Here is a 25360-nt window from a genome sequence, read left to right as displayed (position 1 = left end):
TGTTAAACATTTGTGGGAAGAGATTCTATATTATAGCTTACTGTTGCGTGGCCTCCAACAGTAGTCTACATGGGCCGCGTGGATCAGATACAATGCTTTGGCAGTAGACTTGTGCGTCAGTTCACTAATTGGCTCAAGGCAGTCTCCCAAGTCAGGGCTTGAATACAGTTAGTCGTCTATAACTGTCTTCAGCCTGAAGCTTTCCTGGGCACAGCAGAGCAGATCAGGTGAGAGGAAACAGCTTCCATGTTGGAATTTCGTGACATCATCTATTCATATTTGGTCATTGTAAATCGACAGTTTCTTTATGTGGTACAACAACATAGGCCTATTTCTAGAAATAGGATACACAAGGTTTGTGCAGTAACTATATAACAGAAAATAGGCACAACAACGAGGGTAAATAACAGCATGTGATAGTTGATAATATCAACATTTTATCATAGGACACCACTTCATTTGGGTTAAATGTAGGTTATACATAGGCTACACTAGTCTCTGCTTTGTGATAAAGATACAACATGGTGTATCTTTATCTTTTGAGAACATGGTGTACAGATGTTCTTGGGTGGAGGTTCCATATCTCATGGGTCTCAGCTTCTGTAACCATTAGCTTTTCTGTCACGACACACTCTTACACACTCACAAGTAGGCTACGATAGGCTCTTCAGGTATGCAATACTAAATCGACTTACTCAGCTTGCTTGATTGAACCAATAGTTGTTTGGCTATCATCAATAATTAGAGCTCAACATCTTTTAGCCAATGTTGAGTCTATAATGATCTTCAATTATGCTTTTTGATATTCTATCGGTTCTCCCTACTGTACATCCATTGACTTTCACTATTCTTGCTCTCTATCTCTGGCTTTGTCGGGTCCCTCTTCATCCTTCCAGCTGCCAGTGGTCCTGATGACATCAGTGGTGGTGACCCTGACTGGACCTTCACCATGGGGCTTCCGTATCTCTGGGGGGAGGGACTTCAGGAGGGTTCTGACCATCTCCAAGGTAGTGAAACAGACATCAAGTTGTTGCAAACAGTAGCCCTGCAATTCGACTTGCTCCGACCGAGCCTCGAACTTGTGACGTCTGACATGCCAACGCATGTGATCGTCTCCTCAAATACTTGATGTAAACCACCTACGCTATCGAAAAGCTAGGAATTTGATAGCTAGATTTGTATTTGAACTTGAGGAGTGAGTTTACCATCTCAACCTGGTTACAATAGCATCAAACACAGTACAACCTCTCACACTACTACTACAGACAGATATCACACCACACAGCATTAATCATTATTTATATGACTGCAGGTGCATGGGTCAAGCAAGGCTGATCAGGCTAACTTGCGAGTGGGTGATGTCATAGTGGAAATCAATGGACAGAGTACTGCAGGGATGCTGCATGTACAGGCTCAGAACAACATCAAGAGCTCCAGGCCACAGCTCAGACTGCTCATAGACAGGTAACCCTCAAGGGTTCAAAACATGGTTTTTCATATACCTCAAATAAACATCTTCAGACAGGCAACATGGTTTCTTATTGATTCCCCTCTTTCTGTCCCTTCATGACAGACCTAGGTCAGCTATCTTTGGACAAACCAGATGCATTGGACCACCACAGGAGCCAGCCAGTCAGAAACAGGTTCATTTTTTTATTGTTTGTTTACAGAGATTATTGGAACATATTTTTTTAAATTATATTTTTATTGAATATATGACTATGATGATATTGATAATAGAATGCCCCTCTAATAGACAGTTTATTCGATTTTTTAATAATGCCTTTAGATTACTGTGTCAAGAGGGTTAGAAGCCAGTCGAGGGGGAAATGAGAAAATTCTGAGAACAGAAAACGACAGAAGATACCAATATTCCGACACAGCCCCGACACAGAAAGTTCAGCCCCCCATGAAGTCTGCAGTCAAGAAAACTGAAGGGTGTATCCCCAACAACACCAAGAGGTAATTGACTCAATCATGCTATCAAGATCATTGACATAATGTAATTCACTGTAAGCGAGGTCTACTAGTCTACAAATTGAAATAGTTTGCTGCCCTCTTGTGGCTATAACTCCTCAAACAGCATCAGGTGGCATTGAGAACCACTCAACAGCAACTCTTGTAGACTCCATCAATTCTTTTCAGAACATTGCAAGGATAGTGGACGTCCAGTAATACAGTAAATGTTGGAATTTTTGGAATGGTGCAGATTTCTAACAGTAGGCAGTCATGATTCATCTTTTCTCTCCTCTCTCCCCTTAGTGTCAGCTTTGATGTCCCCAGACAGAAGTATCCACTCCTGGACTCTGAGGTCTACCAGAGTATCCAGGGGAGAAGAGAGACACCCACAGCCCCTCGCCAGTCCAACACCTTCCGTCTGCTACAGGAGGTGCTGGAGGCAGGCTCTAGAAGTGAGATTTTAACTTCAATTTACCTCTGAATACAACCTCCTCCTGGATGTGCCACATTATCTTGTCCCTCCTCCTACATTATGTTTAGTCTCCATTCTTATTGACTGACTGATTGAGAGATTACCTTTAAGGACAGAGAGGGAACGGGCAGGTGCCAAAAATGTAGGCAGGTGACTGATTCTCCTTTTGTCTGTGGTCTGTCTGTGCTAGAGTCAACCCTGCGGATCCCAGAGAAGCCTTCAACAGGCCCACCTGGCAACCCCTCCCTGTATAGAGTGCTGCAGAAGTTCCACACATGCGAAAGCTGTGGTACTCCTATTGTGTAAGAACATACATATGTCTGCTATAGCCTTTCAGCCATATCCTCTCACAACCACTCAATCTGACAAACAGTACAATGTTTACTTTATTTTTAGAGTGTGTTGTGATATACTGTAGGCAACTAATCAATTATTGTTGTGTCAGAAATGTATCTAGCGTGTTTACCTTTGAATTCTAGTTAATGCCATTACAGTGTTTTGGTGTCAAAGTAGCCCACATGCAGTTTTGAGTTCTGAACCTCAGCACCCTATGCCTATTTGACTGTGATGGTAATGGACTCCCTCTGTCTGCAGGACTCAAGCTGTCAGGATCAGAGAGGGGCACTACCGGCACCATGAGTGTTACATCTGCAAGGACTGTGGCCTGACCCTGCTGAAGAGAGGTCACTTCTGGGTGGGGGAGGATCTTTTCTGTGGGAAACATGCTCGTCAGAGGTACCAGAGGACTGAATAAACCAAAGAACTCACAAGGAACCAACATCAGACATGAAACACAGCCACCATTTTGGATCCTCTGAGGAACCTTACATGCCACTATCAACAGCCCACTTTTTGTGCTTTACTTACTAGATTTTAGTGATACTAATGTGTTGTTCTTATTTTGTGCAGTAGGGGGCAGCCTCTACACATATTCTGCCTTAGCTATACTGCTACCAAAGTGTGTGATTAGTGTTTAAAGGTATGATAACACATAATTTAATTATGTGTTTACCATGCTAAAGATGTGGTGTAGGCCTTGGGCTGTCATGTGAAAATGTTATTTGAGTGATAATGATAATGAGTGATAAGTTTTCATGCCATTCTTATTTAAATGAAGATGTCACTCCTTTGAATAGGAGGTGAGCCATATTTGTACAAGAACCATGTAAGGGAGGACTAAGGGTAAATGTAGAAGGTGGATGGATATTTATTGGACATCCAGAAAGTGCCACTAACCAGAGTGATTGTACAGTCTACACCCTTTTTGTCAAGATAATACTGGTGATACTTTTGAGAAAGTATTGTTGGTAGACAGGAAATGTGTTGGATTTGCTATGATGCTAGTAGCCCCTGAGTAAGGTTGTCTTTGCATAATTATTTACTAACTCAGCTCTAAAAGATACTGATGAGTTGATTCAGTTTTTGTTTTGTTTGCTCGTTACAATAATACCTCTCCAACCGTAGATATAGAACAGCTCACATATCTATTAAATAATAAATCCATGATATATATATTTCATTCAACAAATGTGGTCAACAGGTTATTGCTGCCAAGTGATTTAATTTCCATGTTAATTTCCATTTTATTTTGCTTGTCCGCATGGGCACAACAGATTTTTTAATAAATCATCTATATAAAATATGTTGATAGGATATGTTTCTGTTCATCAATGATAATAAACTTAAAACAACAAAAGAGCTAATTTCCATATGCATTTTTATTGTGGAAGAGAACTGAATCTGCATTTTGTAATTGTTTCACACAATAGTTATATTAATGCGCACATGAATTCTTGCAGTGGAAAAATAATTTGATTTAGTTACACTTCTACAAATGTCTTGTAACTGTATGGATGGACAGTACCCTTCATAGGTATTGGAAAGAGGAAACATTTAGTCTTTTTTTAGCTCTGTACTCCACCAGTTTGGATTTGAAATCAAACAATTACTACAAGTAGAGATTCTCACCTTTAATTCAATGTTTTTTTTCTGATTGGGTTAAATGAGGAGGCATTTGCTTGTACTCAAGCAGACAAGATGTGTCTGTACACTTCAGAATACATTCTGCTGCTGCTAAGACAAGACATGACAAGTTAGCCAGTTCTTGTGGCAGCTATACATGCCCAAACCATAGCACCCCCTCCACCATGTTTCACAGATGAGGTGGTATGCTGCAAATCTTGGGCATTTTTCTCTAAACTTTCTGCTTACAATCACTCTGGTACATGATAATGTTCATCTTATCTGTCCACAAGACTGTTTTCCAGACCTCTGCTGGCTTTTTAGGTACTTTTTAGTAAACTGTAACCTGGCCATCCTTTTGGAGGATTAGTAGTTTGCACCTTGCAGTGAAGCCTCTGTAGTTCGGCTGGTGAGGTATTCTGTGGATGGTAGTCTCTGTTTTTTTTCTTAAATATGGTGAGCATTTTTTGGTCATCCACTGTAGATGTATTCCTTGGCCTACCAGGCTGTTTGTGATTTCTGAGCTCACCAGTGCTTTCTTTCTTTTTTAATGATGTTACCAACTGTTGATTTTTGATTTTTGAAGTCTAAGGCTTTGGCTATGTTTCTGATTGATTTGTCTGATAATGCCTTCATAATGCCTTCCTTGACTTTCATTGACATCTCTTTGGTCCTTGACAGACACCAATAGCAGACTCCAAAGGCAAATGCAAAGCCTAGAATCAATACTAGACATTGACAGCTCTCTTATGCCTGCACAAATGATGTGATGGAACTAACCAGAAACACCTGCCAAGCCAATTTTCCAATGGTTTTGGTGCCCTTCTAAATGGTGAAGCCAATCAGAAAAAATAAAAAAATAAAATAATTGTAATTGTTTGATTTCAAATCCAAACGCTTGGAGTATAGAGCTAAAAGAAGACTATATGCTTCCTCTTCTCAATACGTTTGACACTGTATGTATAGTGTTGCATCGGTTTTGCCTCGAGGAGGCAATTCAAGCTTTTTTAAAGGGTCAAATGAATCATATTTGAAGCAGAAGTGTCACCTTTAGCTCATGATGTAATCACTCTCTTAGTTTTAGACTATAAACCATAAATGAGGATATACTCTCTGATAAAGACTCCAAACTCTCTAGTCACCTTTTGCTATTCCCTACTAGATGCCAGCATATGGTAGTCTATCACCTGTTCTCACTGCTGTGATTTCCATATTCTAGTAACCTCTATCAGCAAACCCAATCTAAATGTATCAGTTCATTTGAATATCTGCAGAGATTCCTAACTGGGATGACAATTACCTTTGATGTAAATAGAGATGGGGAGATTGTTGGGGGAAAAGATGCTGGCTGTGCACAGATGCATGCTTACTCCTCACTGCTCTCTAAATGATATGCCCTGAGTGTTTGGCCACAATGATTGCCTTCATGGGCTGGCCTTCACAGGCTCCACTGGAGATGGTGCTGAAACTGTATCTGACCCCAGCCCGTCCCGTCGTGTCATTTTGCCTGAGATATCAGTTGTCACAGTCTTGTCAGGTATCAGGAAAAGGTTGGCCACACTCTGTGGACAGGCAAAGTCTCACATGTCTGCTTTTCCTTTTAGTCCAAGGCATGCTATGAGTACACTGTTTTCACACTGTATGATATCATACCATATATAATTTCCTCATAATACAGCATACATCGTCATGTCAAAATGTAAGTTAGAAGACAAATAATGCTGTCCCCACACACACAAGCACGCACTGACAGACACACACACACACACACACACACACACACACACACACACACACACACACACACACACGAATATCTCCAGACTCAGAGGTCTTTTTCTATATTTCCATAGAGTTGTAGGTCGGCCTTGGCTGTAGAGGTTTGCATGAACTAAGATTAAAGCAAAATATTATAGAATAGCCTATAAGCCTAACTTTTGATGCTTTGGAGGATGTGTTCCCTCTCCTCATGTGGGTAGCGGTCGAAAGTCGAGCTCCGTTGCTCCATTGACTAATCTATGAGGGAGGAGTGACTTCAGCAGTCCTCCCCCACGAAACACTCGTCTTCACGTCATCTAGAATTTACCACGCCCAGTCAGCTGTTTCCTCAAATGTTCATAGGTAAAACTTTTCCCTGGCCGTGTAACATTAACTTATCCATCCACTTCTAACCAACATACCGAGACAGGTATTCGGAGTTATCCACGCATCTAAACCTCCGTAGGTGTCAGTCATGTCTCTAGCAGATCAGAGTCAGCAGTGGTATCCTACAAGCGCACAGGTAACGGTGCTTCAGGCAAGAAGCCTGAGGATAAAAGGGAAACATGGCACCAACGACGCGTACGCCATCATGCAAGTGGCCAAGGACAAGTTCTCTACTGCGGTGGTGGAGAAGAGCGTGGCACCGGTGTGGAAGGAGGAGGCCACGTTCGACCTGCCGCTATTCCACCACGGTAACATAGAGCGTTGTACACTAAACGTCCACGTAATGCACCGGGCTCTCGTGGGACCAGATAAATTGCTCGGGCAAGCAGTCATCAACCTGTTGGAGCTCAACGAGGTTAAATCCCGCAATAAGACTGAGTGAGTGTTCAAGTTCATTCAGTGTGGTCACAGCTTTTGTCTTTACCCACAGTCTTAAAGATTGACAACACAACATGTATGAGTTAGGCCTACCTCAACCTTGAAAATAAGGGTAATTTCCTTTTTCAATGATCAAAATGCGCAAATAGAAATAAAAACTCACGTGTCATTGCACTGAGAGCTGTTTCCCCTCTAAATCACATTAAATAAGTTTTTTTCAGCAAGGACACAGGATGTCCAGGGCTCCAGGAAAGTTGGTATCTGTTTAGCAATCTGATATGTTCTGATTATGTAAGTTGCTTTACCCTCCCGTGGTTTTTCTTGACTGACAGTCAGTTAATTCAGCAGAGAGGCAAGAGACAAAGTAGTAATGTAGCTTTAATGTAAAATAGTAATGTAGCTTTAATGTAATATAGTAATGTAGCTGCAAAATAGTAGCTGAATGTTCTCTCCACTCTTCTTGCCCTCTCCTCCCAATGAGTGATTATGGTTTGGCCAGGGTTGCCCACTGAAATGCCAGATTATCACAGTGCAATATGCCAGCAGCACAACACCCAATTATAAAAATGTTCCCCCCCAACTAATTTCACATGCCAGTGCCAGGATTATTTAGCTCATGCACACTCCCCTTTTGTAAATGGCTGTGGAGGAATTTATTGATCCTCCCTCCTAACCACTGGCCCTCTCTCTGAACCACTAGCCCTCTCTCCTAACCACTGGCCCTCTCTCCTAACCACTGGCCCTCTCTCCTAACCACTAGCCCTCTCTCTGAACCACTGGCCCTCTCTCCTAACCACTGGCCCTCTCTCCTAACCACTGGCCCTCTCTCCTAACCACTGGCCCTCTCTCCTAACCACTGGCCCTCTCTCTGAACCACTGGCCCTCTCTCCTAACCACTGGCCCTCTCTCCTAACCACTGGCCCTCTCTCCTAACCACTGGCCCTCTCTCCTAACCACTGGCCCTCTCTCTGAACCACTGGCCCTCTCTCCTAACCACTGGCCCTCTCTCTGAACCACTGGCCCTCTCTCCTAACCACTGGCCCTCTCTCCTAACCACTGGCCCTCTCTCTGAACCACTAGCCCTCTCTCCTAACCACTGGCCCTCCTTACCATTGGTGTGCATTACCAGGTCCCATGATGACCTCTCTCATTATTGGTTATTGTTCAATGGTAACAACTGTGATGAGGCCTTGCTGGCCCAGGATTGGTCATTCCCATTGGAATAACAGAACAATTATATATTAATGCAAACTTCCCTGCTGACCTATCAAATCGGAGGACAGAAGGCGTTTACTAATTGGGCTGCTGTAATTTCACAAACACAGAGTAATATAAGAACTCACTAAGTCCTCTCTGTGCATTTCTCCTACACCAGGTGGTTTATTCCTCCACAAACACACAACACACACATACACACAGCTTTAAAGTTAGGTACTTGCCCTGTGTGTTTGTTAATTGTCTGTCTTTATGTGTATGTTTTTGTTTTGTGGCTCTGTAGTCTATGCCTTGTCTGGTAAGTTGACTCTCTTGAAAGATGATCCTGCTTTGTCCTATGAGTGTAATCAGATCCCTTCTTGGTCAGATTGTGTAAGATCTACTGTGAGTTTTGTGATATGTTGATTTGCTATCTCTTTATTTTGTGTCAGACAGTCTTCTCATGACTGAGATAAAGTATAGTCTCCCCTCTCTGATAATAATTGGTTTGGAGCTGAGGTACAGTTTGCTGTTTACAACAGGAGTTAACTAGAAGACATGATTTAGGATCTGCACTACTGTTATTCTTTTTTTCTGTTTGATAGTGATCGGTTCATGTGACATTATTGTTAGCGTTGCCCTTTACCTCAAATGCCAAACTTCAACAGAACATTGTGTCCGGCTGCTTTTATATGCTATCTCCTGAGTTTCCCCAAAGATTTTCTCCACCTTTTTGAAAACGTGATTTAAGGCAACTTACTCTGTTTGTGTGGTTCATATACATGATTCATTGCAGGCTTAATAGATAAGTATATTCCCTCTCACAGCAGGCTGTTGGATAATCATAGCCTGATGTGTTCTTTAGAAAAATATTATTATTATTATTATACTGATGTACAGACATTTTCATTGGTGTTCAGTGAGTTTCTGCATGGTGTGCTTTTCTCATTGTTGACTGTGGTGCACCTGCTTTCTGAGGATAAATCCAGCTTTAGACTCACATTCCAATGTGTTTATCTGAGAAACACAAACAGTGTGATGACTAGTTCCCTGTGTGCTCCTTCTCTCAGTGCAGGGCTTGACTAGCCGTACCAGCTCCCAAACAGACCGTGTTATGTTTCACTTGAAGCAGATAACTCAGTGTTACTGTTTACATAGCCTTGCTTTGCCAATTCTCACTAACTCCTGCCAAACCGAGTGCAAGAGGCTCTACTAACTCTCAAACAGATGTCTTTGATTTGAAAAATAAGAATTCAATTAGTTTTGGCACACAAATAATAATGTTTCATTCATAGAATGCAAGTTTCAGTTGGCACTCTGCAAAAACGTTGGCACGACACACATGCTTGGCCCTGGCAATGATTTGTGACTAACTCTGAGCTGTGTTTGCATTTGAAAATGGAGTCCTTGCCCTTCGACTCTCTGAGGGGTTACAGTACATGAGTTGATAGAATCAGATCTGAACCCAGAAGTCATATACTTAGAGTTTAGATGTTGAATGTTGATATAACAGTTTTTAATGTACCTAGGCTGTTGAATGTTGATAACATGTTTTACGGTGCCTATACATTCTTAATGCTTGATCTCCCATTGGATAGAGCATGACATGGAATACCATTTGTTTGTTGCACACTTTTGCATCAACAAGCACCATTTTATCTACAACAAGGACATTACCATTTTTTACTACTCTCTCTCTCTCTCACACACACACACACACACACACACACACACACACACACACACACACACATATTCAGCTGAGCATTGCGATAAGAAAGGTTTAAGCATGGCTTTATCAGTCATTGAGGGTTACACAGGAAGTGTGTACTGTGTGTGCTGAAAGGGCCATGATAACAATAACAGATGCTGAGTCATACACTGTCTGTTAGCCCTGTCTGTTAGCACATTGTGTTCTCCACACAGGACTGGAAGACTGCTGAGTACAGATGCAGTTTCAGCAGGCCTTTTCATAGAAAATGAAGTTACCTATTCACTGACAGTTCCTCCTGTGCTGTTTCCTCCACCCTGACACGCCACTTAGATGTATGTTGCAACTTCCCTTTTGTTGATGATGAAGAAAGTTACTTCTCCTCTTCTTGGAGCCCCGCCCTAGCAGGTTGTTGTCCGCTTGGTTCTAACAGTACAGAACCGCTTGGTTCTAACAGTACAGTACCGGCACAGTTCAGACGACAGCAATTATAAGTAGAGCCCAACCGATAACATTCACAGATAACTGATATCTGCCTATATATATATATATATATATATATATATATATATATATATATATATATATATATATATATATATATATATATATATATATATATACACACAGATGCAAGCTATATATATATATCATTGTCATGTTCATGAAACCAGTTTGAGACGACTTTTGCTTTGTGACATGGTGCATTATCATGCTGGAAGTAGCCATTAGAAGATGGATAAATTGTGGCCATGAAGGGATGCACATATAATACTCAAATAGGCTGTGGCATTCAAGCGATGATCGATTGGTATTAACGGGTCCGAAGTGTGGCAATAAAACATTACCCATGATATATACATTTACATTTTTTTCACAGAGTTCCTTTTTAGCACAGTTTTCATAACTAAACAATGGCATAAAGATGATTAGGCAAACATCCATATCTCAATAATGATGTGAAATGGTCTCCATTGATAAATAGTGCAACATTTTATTTTATTTTATGTGCACAGTTACTTATCCCATATGAGAATCCTACATGTTTAGTGCACTGATTATTGATATCAGTGATTTGCTGTTCAATCTTCCTTGATGTGACAGTTTGATCATCCAATTAATAATTTGTTATACTCAGTATATTTCATTTACAAACGAATACAAAAATGCACTGTGAAAAACATTCTTAAGACATAAGAGTTGCCAACCACTGTAATTTCCAGTAATGGTTTATTCCAGCCCACCCCCTCCCCAAGACAAACTTTATCAACGCAGTATATTCCGCTCTCTTCACCAGAGTAAACAAACCTGCGTCGTCCGGTCCATGCTGATTTGTTAGTTTGAATTACTCACCGAAGCTGCTTGTGACCAAAATTAGCTAGAACGTCGGACTCTGAAAATCATGGATACAAGCTAGCCATATTAACTGGTGAAATAAATGTTTGGTAAATAATATCTTACACCCTTTTAGTTAGCAACTGTGGTAATTGACTGCAGTCCAAAGAGCTAAAGTTACTTCGCTAAATTCAGTAACAGCAAACGCCAATAACAACGAGATTATTCATTCATAAAAAGCTCTACAGGGGTATAATTTGTTCTGGAAAAACCCAATTACACAGTTTTTAAAAAAAAGTTTTATAATTTCACAATATGAGTCTGACGCACATTGGTTATGGATAAATATGTACCATACAGATATTTCTGTAAAAGGCCAATAATAATAACAGTGCTCTGATATATCTGTCGGCTCTAATGATAAATCCATGCAGGCATGTTCAAGGATTGTCTCTGGGTGTGTCATGTTCACTAAGCAACTTTTAAAACATCTTGACATTTCAGAAAGAAGAATGAACTTTGTTGACTTTGTTGTCTAATGTCAATTGCATTACCCAGCCATATTAGGATGAGCGAATAATTGGGTTTGCTGAAAATAGGCAGTGTAGGCCTAACCCTTGATGGGTTGGTTTTATGCTTTTGCTTGCATGACTACTACTAGGGGTGGTTTCCTGGGCACAGAATTAGCCTAGCACTGGACTAAATAACATTTTTTATTGAAAATATCCATTTAAGATGCATGTAACATGTTAGTCTAGAACTACATTTAATCTGTGGATACCAGGAAACCAGCCCCTATAGTGTTTTATTTAAATAATTGTATTTTTGGTGTATAACAACAAACATAAGACACAAGTTAAAAGACACGATAACTTCTAAGACACACAAGCAGACACAATTAAAATACAGCTTAATAAAATAGACAGTGACAGCCATAGCAACTACATAACATAGGACAATAACAATAGACACATGATAGCTACTCCAGTGGTGACAGACTAAATATAGGCCATTTCATAAAGATTTGTTGCCTGTGAAAATGTAGCACATGAAAATGTGATACTTAAATTTTAAGGTATGGTGCTCAATTAAATGTTGGTACAATTGAAATTGAATCATTTTTGGCTATTGACAACTCATATTATATAACTTAAAACATTTATTTTATTGAATACACAACAGTACAACAGTACATCACACCCTCACTCTCACACCCATTTTCACTGGCATCCGTTAATACATTCACGGCCACATTCTACAGCGCCTTTTGTCTGTTGCATACGATATCAATTGTGACAGTTGTGTGGTCCCTGAGCAGATTCCTGGAGTAGGCGTTTCTCTCCCTGACGTGTTGGCGGTGTACATGCCATACATACGCAAGGAGGAGTAAATGGAGAGGATGAGTCTCTGGGGTGTAGGCCAGTCAGAAACATGGGAGGAGGGCGTGAAGCTGCTGGTATTCCACAGGCTGGGTCTGTGTTTTTAGAATCAATAGCCTCTCTCATTAGGGAGAGGTCTTACGTAAACAGAAAACTTGTTTATGCATGACGCCACATTTTATAATCTACCTCAGGCTCTTTCACATCCCCTATATATATATCACAGTGATGTAATGGTCAAAACGTGTTCATACTGTAGGCTGCACATAACTCATTATGTAAGATTTGTTTTCATAGAGTTGTGAAAACTACAGTGCATAGTTATGTAGAAGAACAGGTTGAACAAGCTTTTGTTAGAAATGGTAAAGTTGGCAAAGTCTGTAATTTTCTATCAATTGTACAATTATGTTAATGACTGAAACAACAATAATAACTAACTAACTAACTAACTACTGATGCCAACTATTACGACACTCCTATTTGCATTGTCTTGCTATTCCCCAATATACCCTCCTAACAAAGCTACTGTACTGCTACCATAATGAGCTGATGCTCCGCCTGTGTCGGGGCCATTAATGTGTTTTACATTCTGGGAGCACTGAGCAGCCAATCTGTCTCATGGCCTTTGGGTTCAGTTTGACATTGAATGCCTGACGATAAGAAGCTGCAGTCACAGCATTAAGCTCTTTTGTTATTGTAACCTCTCAGAAGATATCCATGGACACACACACACACACACACACACACACACACACTCTCTGACCCTCTGCCCCCATCCTTCCTCATTTCCTTTCATTTCAGCTGGTGCTGTTTTCCTAGGACGGATGGGTGAAGAGCTAGTGACCTCAGGCCTTAGGTTTTGCTTGACAGAGATTTTTCATGCTGACTCGTACTCTTCATTGTTCAGTTGAAAATTGGAATCAGTGCTTGATATGGAAGTGTTATGAGAGTGCACAGCTGAGACACTCTACATGCTCAACTTTCTTTAAAACAAAATGATCTATTATAAATGATATGTAAGGTGAGGAACTTCTAGAGTATTGTGTGATGTTTTATACATTGTGTGACACCATGAGGCTCACTGAACCAGGCAGCATGGACTGTCACTGCATGAAATGAATTGCTTCAATTCCTTGTTCAAGAATACACAATTCCTCATCCCTTCAAAAAGCATCCTCTGCAGTATCAGTAGATTAAACATGCCATAGAGGAACACAATATATGCTACCATGGTGTTCTGTTTTTATTTAGTGAATAAACTGCATTAGTTATAGAAAAGGGCCTGAAGAGTTATTCATTGAGTATGATCCTGAATGGACTATAGTTTGAATTGACTTTCAATCAGATATTTCTACATGCAAGTTCATATGATGTACATTTAGAGTAGACATAGCATTAATCTTCCCACTGCATTACATTTGCACAGTAAGGGAGGCTGATCAACAGTGCAGACACAGCACCACAAGAAGACACAGTAGTAATAATATAGTAATATCTACGCACCAGGGGAGGCTGGTGGATGTAGAAATTGGAGAACAGGCTCATTGTAATGCTTGGAATGAGGAATCGCATCAAACACATGTTTACCATTTCTTATTCCATTCCAAGGATTACAATGAACCTGTCCTCAGATTTCTACCTCCACCAGTCTCCCCTGCCACGCACACTAGTCATAGTATACAAATACACTGTTCCCTTTAGCCATGAGTGTGACTCACAATTGCCTCAACAGACTTTCCAAGCATTCACTCCCATCATCATCATCATCATCAGCTGTTTCCTTTATGCCAACCTGAGGAAACTATTGACCTCCATTTTCATGACTGGAGCTGTAACCATTTTGAAAGAGAAAAAGAGCATTCCCTGGAATCACTCTCTTGGTTATGAAAACCCCCGCAAACCATCCAAGGTTTAGAGCTGAGAAAAAATTTAGCTATGCCATCGATGGAAGCTTGTTTTCTTTCTGGCATCAGAACATGTACTGTAGATTCAGTGTCCTTCAGAACTAAGAGGCCCAGAGGCAGACTCAATGTTCGATCCCCAGCCTTCCTGGGTCTTTTTGTTTAATACAGATCAGTCTGAACAGTATTTTAAATAAATTGAAAAGATGACCCAGGTTTTGAGTACCTTAACATTGACAATTATTTCAGTACTAACAAGCTCCTTGTGATTGACCATGAGACCTTGGGGAGGCAGTACACTTGAACTGACTGAACTAGACGGAACAAAGAAGAAACATTGGTCCTTTTTATCCCCAAACAGGAACATGTTTATTTTGTACCCATTTTGCTTCTAATTAATGAAGCATTACGTTGTTCCAATCTTCTCTCCACAGATGGTTCAAGTTACTGGACAAGGCAGGCAAGCCAGACAAAGAGAGGGGAGAGGTGCTGCTGGACATCCAGTTCATGAAGAACAACATGACAGCCAGCATGTTTGACCTCTCTGCTACAAACAAGCCACGGTCTCGCCTGGGCAAATTCAAGGATAAGGTCCGCGGCAAAAAGAAGGAGGGCCTATCGGACTCTGCATCTGCCGTGGTGCCGTCCTTCACCCAGGTTCTGACAGACAGTGAGGGAGAGGGGGATGATGATGCCGAAGGAGGTCCAGACAAAGGAGACAAAAAGAAGAAACACAAGCTGAAGTCGCTCTTTTCTTCCAAGTCTAACCTACAGCGTAACATGTCTCAGTCTATGTCTGTACTGGGGCCTCTGCCTGAGAAGAACTCCTCACTGACTGGCAGCCGCTCCTCAGGCCTCAATGTGGACTCCTTTGAAGGTGAGCGTCAACACTCAACACACCCCACACCCCTGCCTATTCACCTGTCCTCTTGTTCCCTATGTTAAATGGGGCAATCTGGGATTGGTACCTCCATTTTGGACTTCTAAATTAATGATATATAGCCATTGATTCTTGAAGAATATAACTTAGAAATACCTCATGAGTTCAGTTCAATAGTCTTACCCCATCAGAACTCCATTGGTTATACACAATATAATGGTAAACAAACACTGTATAGCTTCAAAACATGGTTAAAACTATAATTTAGATTTTAGAATTTTAGGATAATCAGTCCTTGCATCCATAGCCCCATCTATGAATTTGGGAGTGGTTACAGTTATCCAGCCCTATCCCTTGGCTGTTTACCAAAAAGAGTGGCAGGGAGACTGGTTTGTTGTTGTTTTTGTTTGAATCCTAGATTGCCCCTTTAACGTATTAATCGTTTTCCTGATTAACTAGTCCCTCACACAGTGATGGGACTCTATGGGCTGTATTTTCAGCCAGTGCAAAACGGAAATTATTTGCCTTGACCTTTCTCTATTTCTCCTCCATAGGTAAAAAGAAATTCAAGATTCTGACCCATAAGCGCACAGGCAGCTCAGACAGTAAGGGTTCCCAGGGCCCCCTGTCCATGTTTGGGCGCTCTAAGCAGGGTGCTGCCCCTGCCCCAGCTGCAGAGCAGAGTAACCTGTGCATCAACGGCAGTCATGTATACACAGAAGAGCCTCAGCCCCGGAGCTCCCGTGCTGGCTCTACATTCAGCCTGGCCAGCTCAGGCCATGGCTCCATGGAGGACCTCCGCAGGGCCCAGGGTCGCAAGAGCTCTGGCACCTCCATGGACTCTCTCAGGGCCCTGAAGGAGAGCAGCAGGCCAGATGAGGAGGAAGACGGCGAGGGGGAGGAGGAAGAGGAGAGGGTTAGGATAGAGGAGGAGAGGAAGAGAAAGGAAGAACAGCAGAGGAGGAAGTTAGAGGAGGAGGAAAGGATGAGGAATGAGGAGCAGGAAAAAATGAGAGTAGAGGAGGAGGAGAGAATTTGGGTTGAGGAGAAGAGGAGAATTGAAGAGGAAGAGAGAATTTGGAAGGAGGAACAGGCAAAGAAAAGAATAGATGAGCAGGAAAAGATAAGGATTGAGGAAGAAGAGAGGAAGAGGAAACTAGAGGAGGATGAGGAGGTGACAGCTAGGAAGGAAGATCAGGAGAGGAGGTTGGAGGAGGAAAAGTGGAGAGTAGAAGAAGAGGAGAGGTATTATGAAGACGAAAGAATAAGAAAAGAGGAAGAGGTTAAAATGAAGAGGGAGGAGGAAGAAATAATGAAGAGGGAGGATAGACATAGAAAGGAGGAAGAGGAGGAAAGAATGCAGAGGCAGGAGGAAGAGGATAAAAGAAAGAGGGAGGAAGAAAGAGGCAGGATGGAAGAGGAGGTTAGACTGAGAAAGGAGGAGGAGGAGAGAAGGAGGAGAGAGGAAGAGGAACAAGTGAGGAGAGAGGAGAATAGGCTAAGGGAGGAGGAAGAGGAAAGAATGAGGTGGGAAGAGGAGGAGGAGCAGGATAGACTGAGAAAGGAGGAAGAGGAGAGGAAGGTTAGGGAGGAAGAAAGAATAAGAAGGGAAGAGGAGATTATGCGAGAGAAGGAGGAAGAGGAACAAATGAGGAGAGAGGAGAATAGGCTGAGAAAGGAGGAAGAGGAGAGAAGGATGAGACAGGAGGAAGAGAGAATGAAGGCGAGGGAGGAGGAGGAACATGTGAGGAGAGAGAAGAATAGGCTAAGGGAGGAGGAAGAGGAAAGAATGCAGAGGCAGGAGGAAGAGGATAAAAGAAAGAAGGAGGAAGAAAGAGGCAGGATGGAAGAGGAGGTTAGACTGAGAAAGGAGGAGGAGGAGAGAAGGAGGAGAGAGGAAGAGGAACAAGTGAGGAGAGAGGAGAATAGGCTAAGGGAGGAGGAAGAGGAGAGAAGGGTGAGGGAGGAGGAAGAGAGAATGAAAAGGGAAGAAGAAGAGGAGGATGATGAAAGGTTAAGAAAGGAAGAAATGAGGAGGATGGAGGAAAAGGAAAGAATGAGGTGGGAAGAGGAGGAGGAGCAGGATAGACTGAGAAAGGAGGAAGAGGAGAGGAAGGTTAGGGAGGAAGAAAGAATAAGAAGGGAAGAGGAGATTATGCGAAAGAAGGAGGAAGAGGAAAAAAGGAGAGAGGAGAGGGAAAGGATAAGGTTAGAGGAAGAGATGATGAGGAAAGAGGAACATGAAAGAATGAGTGCTGAAGAGGAAAGGAGGAAGAGGGAGGAAGAAGAGGAGAGAAAGAGGGTGGAGGAGCAGAGGAGAAAGCTGATGGAGGAGCAAGAGAGGGCTAGATTGGATGACGAGAGGAGGAGAAGGGAAGAAGAAAGAAGACAGCAGGAGATTAAGATGAGAGAAGAGGAGAAAAATGAGACTGAGGAAGAGAAAAGTTATGAGCAGGAAAGGGTGACATTGACAGATGTTGAGAAACAGATGGAGCAAAAAAGAGAGGGAGAGGCCCTGATGGGCAATGATCCATTTGAAGAGGTCCCTTCCACCAATCCATTTGATGATGACATCACCTCTACTAATCCCTTTGAGAACACCTCTTCCGCCTCTCCTACTGGACCCCTCAGCCGGACAGCTAAAGTGTCAGCAGTCAAGCCAAGGTCAGTCCCAGCTGTATACCCGTACACACACACACACACACACACACACACACACACACACACACACACACACATACATACACACGCATATTTACCCCTTGGGTGGTTTGAAATCAAGATACAGTATTTAATATTGTCTCTGAAAATGTCAGGGAGAAAAAAAAAGGTTTCTTCTAAACCCCCCAAAGACCTAGCTCCTACCATACACGCACACTAACTCCACCTCTCTCTCTCTATCTCTCTCTCTCATAATCTTCACCCAACTCTTCTCTTGAAAACTGTTCCCTTTCATCTTCTAACATTGTCTAAATGATGCTAACATTTCTCTTTTATCTGTGCTGTCAGAGCAGGGTGGCGCAGAGGTCTGACTTATGTTGAAACCTTGTCATCTTGCCAAAGACGTTAATACCCAGTAGTTAATCAGAAATGAGCCCCATTTATGGATGTGGCATGTTGTGACTGGTTGTGGAAGATGTGTGTAATTGGAATGGTTTGTTGGAGCTGTATGCATGCTGTGATGCACAATGAATAGGAAAGGGAAAGGAAACTCATTATAAGACATGATATGAGACAGTGAGCGAGATGTCAGTGTGTTGGAGACGTTTGGTGTAAAGTGTGAGCTCGATTCAGGTTCATGATGGTACCTACGGTATTGGGCTGTAGTACGTGACTCTGCTCTAACATGCACATCTCATTAAAAAACCTTCATGAACATTTCATTGCTGTGTGTGTGTGTGTGTGTGTGTGTGTGTGTGTGTGTGTGTGTGTGTGTGTGTATGTGGGGGCGGGGGTGTAGATGCTTTTGAGTGTGTGACTGCACATTTGAGAGCTTTTGCTCAGCTGAGATTGGTTATTTCTCGCATGAATCTCACCTCATTATACTAGATGTCATATTAAAGTTGGTAGAGCGAGACACAAAACATTAGGTGATTGCCCAAGTTTTTTACTATGGCGTAGACGCTGAATTACTCATTGTACCTAGATGAGGCTGAACCAAACCAACAGGGCCATGACCAGGATAGTAAAAACAAACAGGTGGTTGCTCAAGAGTATTCACAGGTGATTGTCTGCATATATCATTTTCAAATAATTGTTATTAATTTTCATATTCATATTTCATATTCATTATCTGTGCATCTCTGTGTTTGTGTAACTAACAGTAGTATTATGTGACTTGCCTAATAAATAAATCCACCTGTCCTTCCTTTGTCTTACCTGGTGAATTTGTTCCAAATTCAGTAGCTTCATAGGATTTTTAACACCTCTTTAGTTTGTGGTAGATACTCCTTGACCTTGTGGAAAATCTAAAGAATTCCATTTAAACATTGGATTGCTGACTTAAGGAAATGGCAATCTCAAGTAGCAAATTACAATTTCCTTTTCATCGTTATTTCATAGTCTTTCATCATTTCACTTTTAGCAATACATCCTCCCTATGCAGTCACATACAATATTATTTGTTTTCAATGGCTTGTTATTAGACCATGTTGTAAAGCTGGAATTTGTGAAGTCAACCATCTCATGCTGCTATTAAGTGCTGATGTTTTTTTTCTCACTGAACCCTCCTCTCCTTGATTCTACTCTTCTAGTTCCCCTTCATATGCGATACCTTCCCTGCCTATTATATCTTCAAACCCATTCTTACTCCCCTCTGAACTGGAGAGCTCTATGGAGTCCCCTAGTGGTCAAACAAACCCTGCCCAGGACTTGCCCACTGATCTGGAGAAGAAACGGCTTGCCCCTCTGCCCCCCAACAACCAGCGGTCGTCAAAACCGGCCCCTCCTCCCCGACATCATTCTCAAACCTTATTGGTGGAAAGCAGAGATGACCACCAGCTAAAGGAGAGCATGGGCTCAGGTTGTCAGGAACATCCTAGTGGAAGCCGGGACAAGCGTCGACCAGCTCCACAGCCTCCAAGCAGCTTGAAGGAAAAGTATGGGGCTCAAAACCAGACACAGATGGACCTGGGTATGACCAGAGTCAACCTGGGACAGAGGGAGATGGACAGACAGGGAAGGGACAAACATGCCTCAACTTCTGATGTTTTCTCTCAGCGTCTGGTGCAGATGATCACTCCACTGAGGTCTTCCTCCACAGCTCAAATGGAACATACCAGTGACGTTGTGGTGACAGAAGGTATGAGGTCTAATCACTATGATAGCCAAACAGAGGAAGCCATAGCATCTGCCACAGGTGGGTTAAAAGTGGCCAAACACAATAAAGGTCAAGCCCCCTCCAAGCCCCATTCCTCTTCGCTGGGAGGGAAGACGATGCCAAAACCTGAGGTAGATGACCCAAAACATATTGAGAAACACAGTATGGCAGAACCCACAGTGTTGATCAGCAGACAGCAGTCCACCCCAGACCCTAAGGTAAACGACTTGAATATCCTAGATAAACACTGTTCAGTGAAGGAATTAAGACAGGTGTTTACCTCCGGGAAGAGGATGGATAAACACAACCTTTCTCCAAAAGCAGACCTCCTGCAATCTAACATCCCTTCAGCTGTGTTTGAACCAAATCCCTTTGCAGAGGACGACAGAGAAAATCAGTCTATTGACAGAAGATCAAGTGACAATAAAGAGAGCCTGGACTCGATACCTGATGATCATCATAGTTGTCCCCCCAAACATGCAGATCCATGCTTGTTACAGGAGAGAGTAGCTGGGGACACTCAGGACCTTCCAGTGACAGATGTGTTAGCTGCTGAAGATGGCACCAAAAGTATATCAATAAAGCGTGTCCGTGCTCCCTTGCCTCCAGTCAAGATACCAGCTACCTCTAGAGAAGAGGGTGCAGATGACCAGTGTTCTATGAGCATCCAAAGCATAAGGTCCCTCACCTCAAGCGTGACTTCCTCAAGTATCCCTGAGAAAAGGCAGAATCGCGGGTCAGATATGTCCCCATCTCCAACTCCCTCCTCCCTATCCCACCCTGAGCCTCTGAAGTGGTCAAAGGGCAAGAGAAACGTCCATCCCCGGCTTGAGCCAGCTGGCCAGAGGACCGTGCTGCAGCATGCCGGGTCTCTGCCCTCTGAGGCGCAGCCCAGTGCAGCCCAGTGCAATGGAGAGGAGGCAGGAGGGAAAAGGGACAGGCCTGCATCAACCACATGCAGGTGAGAGAGAGCTCTCAGCCTTCTCCAGTAGCAGTGTGTAGCAGATGTGTATATTATGAGTCCACAAACCCTCTTCTGTCTCCTGTAATTATGAAGAAGTGAATACGCACAGAAATAATTAGCTCCTCAGTATCAGCACTGTTAAGTAATGAAATACCATTTACTGAGTAATTAATGCAAATACAATTATAATTTTAAGTCTTACTCAAGTATGCGGCTACAGTACATACAATGCCAGCCTGTTGTTGTTGTTTGCACTGCTTTTGTCAAGTTGTTATAGAATCCCAGATGAGGCTTAGTTGAGCCTGTAAAAATACCATTGTGACTCAGGGTCAGAGAGATAAGCATGTTGATGTCTCATGGAATGGAGTAAGTGATAGAGAGCTTATGGACCCTGCTCAGAATGTCTGTCATGTCTTAACTGATAAGGGTCATCCAATTGAATGAGTCCCTCTCCTCCAGTGGAAGAAAACCTCTCCTTTATATTCCCCTGACAGGTCACTGTTAATTAGGCCTGCTGGCTGACCCTTGTGTGTGTTTCTCCCAACACACACACATATACAGTAACAACATCTTAACATCTTAACGGTCCCTCCTAAAGACCTCTTCACCCCCTCTACCTCCCTATACAAGTTTCTCTCCTGTTAATAAAAATATATATATATATTCTTCTAGCATTGTGACTGCCTATGGCCCCTGGTCTAAGCATTGATTACTTTATCTTATGATGACTGATGGATAGATGATTCACTAGTCACTTTGGATAAAAGCATCTGCTAAATGCCATAAATGTAAATGTAAATAACACAACATCTTCCAATCTGTCTTTCTTGCTGTCGATCTACCTATCTCACTATCTAAAAAATAAACCAATACACACCAATAAATAGCAGTCAGGTTAATTAACACTTTTAATCTCTTTCTCTCTCCTTCTCTTTCTCACCCCCTCCCTCAATCACCTTCCTTCTGCCTCTTGCAGGCCTCATCCAGTAAAACCATTGAGCTCCCTGGAAAACCAGCCAGCCTCTGACATCCAGGAGGGACAAGGTGGCAAATCTGCAGCAATCCCTGGTGGCATTCAAGAGACGTTTAAGGTACCATATGAATCAAATGCCATGCGTCAACTTTTAGCTAAGCTCATACACAGGTAGTAGGTGAATAAAATAACTTGCTACAGTTTGACTTATTTGTCAGCAGAGCTCTGTGGAGGTGTGTGTGCACTGAATAAGTAATGACTGCATGCTGTCTTTTAATATGCACACCAGGGCATCTACTCAATTATAACACATGAATATTGTACACTTGGCAGTAGGTAGCAGGATACTGAACCAGCCCCCAAGCTCTATATGGGAATGTCCTCATTCAATTAATCCTACAGTCCATTGGTGCATATAGTACACAGTTAGTTTTAATGAGACCTAAAAATACTTTTTTTTAATAAATTATTCTCACATACTATAGCCATGTTTGGTATGTGTATTATTATGCTAGCATGATCGACTCTGGATTTGGCCTTTGGTGTTGAAATATGTGTGAGCATCAACCCCATCCCTTTCTCTACAGGACCTGAATTGAGTAAGCTTAGGCTTACATTACACCAGCCCCATGCCCTCTATTGCAACTTCCTGATACTGTAGCAATTCCTGATATTCCCATGCTGGGTTTAGCAAATGTTGCATCACTTATTATTGTACATTCAAATATGATCTTTGCAAAACAAAGGCAGGAGTGATCCTCAGGGTGTATCAAGTTATGGACAATGTTTTGAACGTGCTTTTCCAAGGGGATATTATTGATATTGCATGGCATAGCCTAAGAGATTTTTTTTGATGGAAATACCACATCATATGTCTTGCATTAACAATGAGCTACATCACTTCCATGTCCTCCAGGTGAAAGAGGCCAGGGGCCAGGGGCCATACTCCCAGTTGACCCAGGAGGAGCTCATCTCCCTGGTGGTTAAGCAGCAGGACCAGCTCTCCAAGAAGAACAGCAAGATCACAGAGCTGGAGCAGTACATTGACAACCTGCTGGTGCGTGTCATAGAGGAGAAACCCAGCATCCTGATGTCCTTGAACTCACTCAAGAGGGACCTCTAGGACTAGGACCACTCTACTGATAATCTACTCTTCAACCAAGCGGAGCAAGGCTTTCTGTTTATCAACCTTGATGCCGCCTGCTTATTATGCTGCTTAAAGATTGTCTGTTTGTGTGCCTCCTCCTAGCTTCTCAACCGTCCCACCGCTATAGCGGTCGTTGCTTTGCTGAATATCAAATGAAACAAAGCAAATCAGTCAGCTCTTGCTCTGCTATGACTATTTTCCTACCGAACAGTCTAGTGTACACTTTTTGATTGGTAATGAAGACAGAAGTTTAATGTATGAAGTCTGATTGACAAACACCATTGAAAGCAGGATGTTTCTTCTAATGTTAGACAGTCTGACTTCATTTTGAACTGTTTTAAATATGTTCCATAAAGGCCCTTTTTCCATTCCTTATCTGGAACCCCTGGGGTTTTGTTGAGATGAAAATAATGATTTGGTGGTTCTATTTAGACGGCTAATTTCAGAGCAACGTTCAATTAAATGATAGCAAAGAGAAGGCTGGTTTGCATGTCAAATAGATTTATTTGTAGTGATGTGTATGAGGCAAATATAGGGCTATCAAGGTCCAATATGTAGATTTGAGCTTTAAAATGGTGACAATAAATCAGTAGCGATCAAGGAATGAGATCACATGATTATGAACGTGCATTGAGGAGCGCTGTTTTGTTACGTTTTGTGCATATGCACACATTTGCTGTTATTAGAAAATGTAGCATATTGTACGTTTTCAGATTTTCAGTGTCGCCAAAGAGGGCAAAACTACATGCTATAGCTTTAAACAAAATCAAGTGGATATTTTCTCTCTGTTACTGTAGAACCCTATGTATAAATGTTGTACATATTTGAGCTGTATTTTTTTCCGATTGTAACCTCTTATTTTGAAGCACTTTCAATAACAAATACTTTACATTGGACTAATCTATTCTATAATGATACATATGAATTGAAAAATCAATTAATGCAGTTTCACCAGGTTATGTTACTGGCATTAACTTTGCTATGCCTTTTTTCAAATCAATGCACTTAGTGGGTTTTACAGATTGCATGATAGCAGTCTGAGTTTCTGAAGCACTGGTCAAGATAGGCTGGACTTTTTTGGTCTGCCTAACCTCTAACTAGGAGCTGGTAATGTATGTACACCTTTTATGTACAATTAAGAAATAAAGTCATGTTTTAATCAATCAAGTATGAGTTTGTACTGCAGATGACATTATACACATACACACACACACACTGTGTAAGGGCCTTCCCAGTTATCTGATATTTGTGAAACTGACACAGAAGGTTGCCTGCCAAGCTAGTACATGCATAGTAGCCATAGTCACCGTTCTCACTAGGAAACAGAAATGCTGGAGGAGAGAGCCCTTTATTGAAAGAGACAACCTGGATTCTCTATACATGTACCTGTACTGTACACTAGATAGAATAACCATATACTTAAATACTTAAGCGTCAACACAGTTACAGCTTTGCCAGAGAAGTGGTTCATAACAACTGAATCTAATGTTTGAAGTATAGCATTGCAGGTTTATTTTTTATTTTTGTGTTGTATAGCATTGTGGATGACTTGGGTGTTCAAGATTCAAGATTCAAGATTCAAGATTCAAGATGGTTTTATTGTCATATGCACAACAGTTACAGAGCAATCGCTGGCAATGAAATTCTTAAGTCTTGGGCTCCTCCAACAGTGCAATAAGAAGTGTAAATAATAAAAATAAAAATAAAGAAAAAAAAGAATAAAGTTCTAGCTCAGCATGATGTCATAATGCAGGATGATGTCATAAAAGGGGTTCCATGGAAGATAGTGGGTAGTACGAGAACATTCCAGCAGGCCGCCAGTTGGAGAAAGACGTAGAAGAGGTAAGTACTGTTAATCAAATGGTCTAACAAGTACTGAATATACTATCTATTGTCAAACACAGTACATACAGTATCTCAGATAATTCCCAATTCATATGTTTAAATAGTATTCTGAAATGTATATTTCCAGAACCAAATACTTTGGGTTAGTTAGGGTTAGTCAACTAATTAATTTCTAGTATATGGATTTATGTTAATTTAACGTGATTGCAGATTAGTTTCAATTGATTATTCAATTG

At 41.8% G+C, this 25360-nt stretch overlaps 2 protein-coding genes across 4 annotated transcripts; both read left to right on the top strand.

Moving 5' to 3' along the window:
- The first annotated feature begins 145 nt into the window (after window positions 1-145).
- LOC310804267 (PDZ and LIM domain protein 2-like) lies at window positions 146-4036 on the top strand. The gene is made up of 8 exons (XM_083669428.1): window positions 146-227; window positions 897-1007; window positions 1313-1464; window positions 1574-1643; window positions 1790-1962; window positions 2263-2411; window positions 2622-2733; window positions 3026-4036. The coding sequence occupies exons 2-8, from the start codon at window positions 912-914 to the stop codon at window positions 3183-3185; spliced, it is 912 nt and encodes a 303-aa protein (XP_083525554.1). The 5' UTR covers window positions 146-227; window positions 897-911; the 3' UTR covers window positions 3186-4036.
- A 2491-nt stretch (window positions 4037-6527) lies between these two features.
- Window positions 6528-24447, top strand: rab11fip1b (RAB11 family interacting protein 1 (class I) b). Of its 3 annotated transcripts, XM_083670270.1 has the most exons (6): window positions 6528-6976; window positions 14931-15373; window positions 15931-18040; window positions 19630-21156; window positions 22136-22250; window positions 23049-24447. In XM_083670270.1, exons 1-6 carry the CDS (start codon window positions 6627-6629, stop codon window positions 23253-23255), a joined length of 4752 nt encoding a protein of 1583 aa, XP_083526396.1. In that variant the 5' UTR covers window positions 6528-6626; the 3' UTR covers window positions 23256-24447. The 3 variants fall into 3 exon arrangements, with proteins under 3 accessions (XP_083526396.1, XP_083526398.1, XP_083526397.1); XM_083670272.1 differs by lacking the exon at window positions 19630-21156; XM_083670271.1 differs by lacking the exons at window positions 22136-22250; window positions 23049-24447 and adding an exon at window positions 21654-22100.
- The last annotated feature ends 913 nt before the right edge of the window (window positions 24448-25360 follow it).

This window comes from Argentina silus (assembly GCF_951799395.1).
Source record: "Argentina silus genome assembly, chromosome: 5".
Classification (NCBI taxonomy): domain Eukaryota; kingdom Metazoa; phylum Chordata; class Actinopteri; order Argentiniformes; family Argentinidae; genus Argentina; species Argentina silus.
The sequence above is the reverse complement of the archived record's forward strand: the minus strand, read 5'-3'. Positions and strand labels throughout refer to the sequence as shown.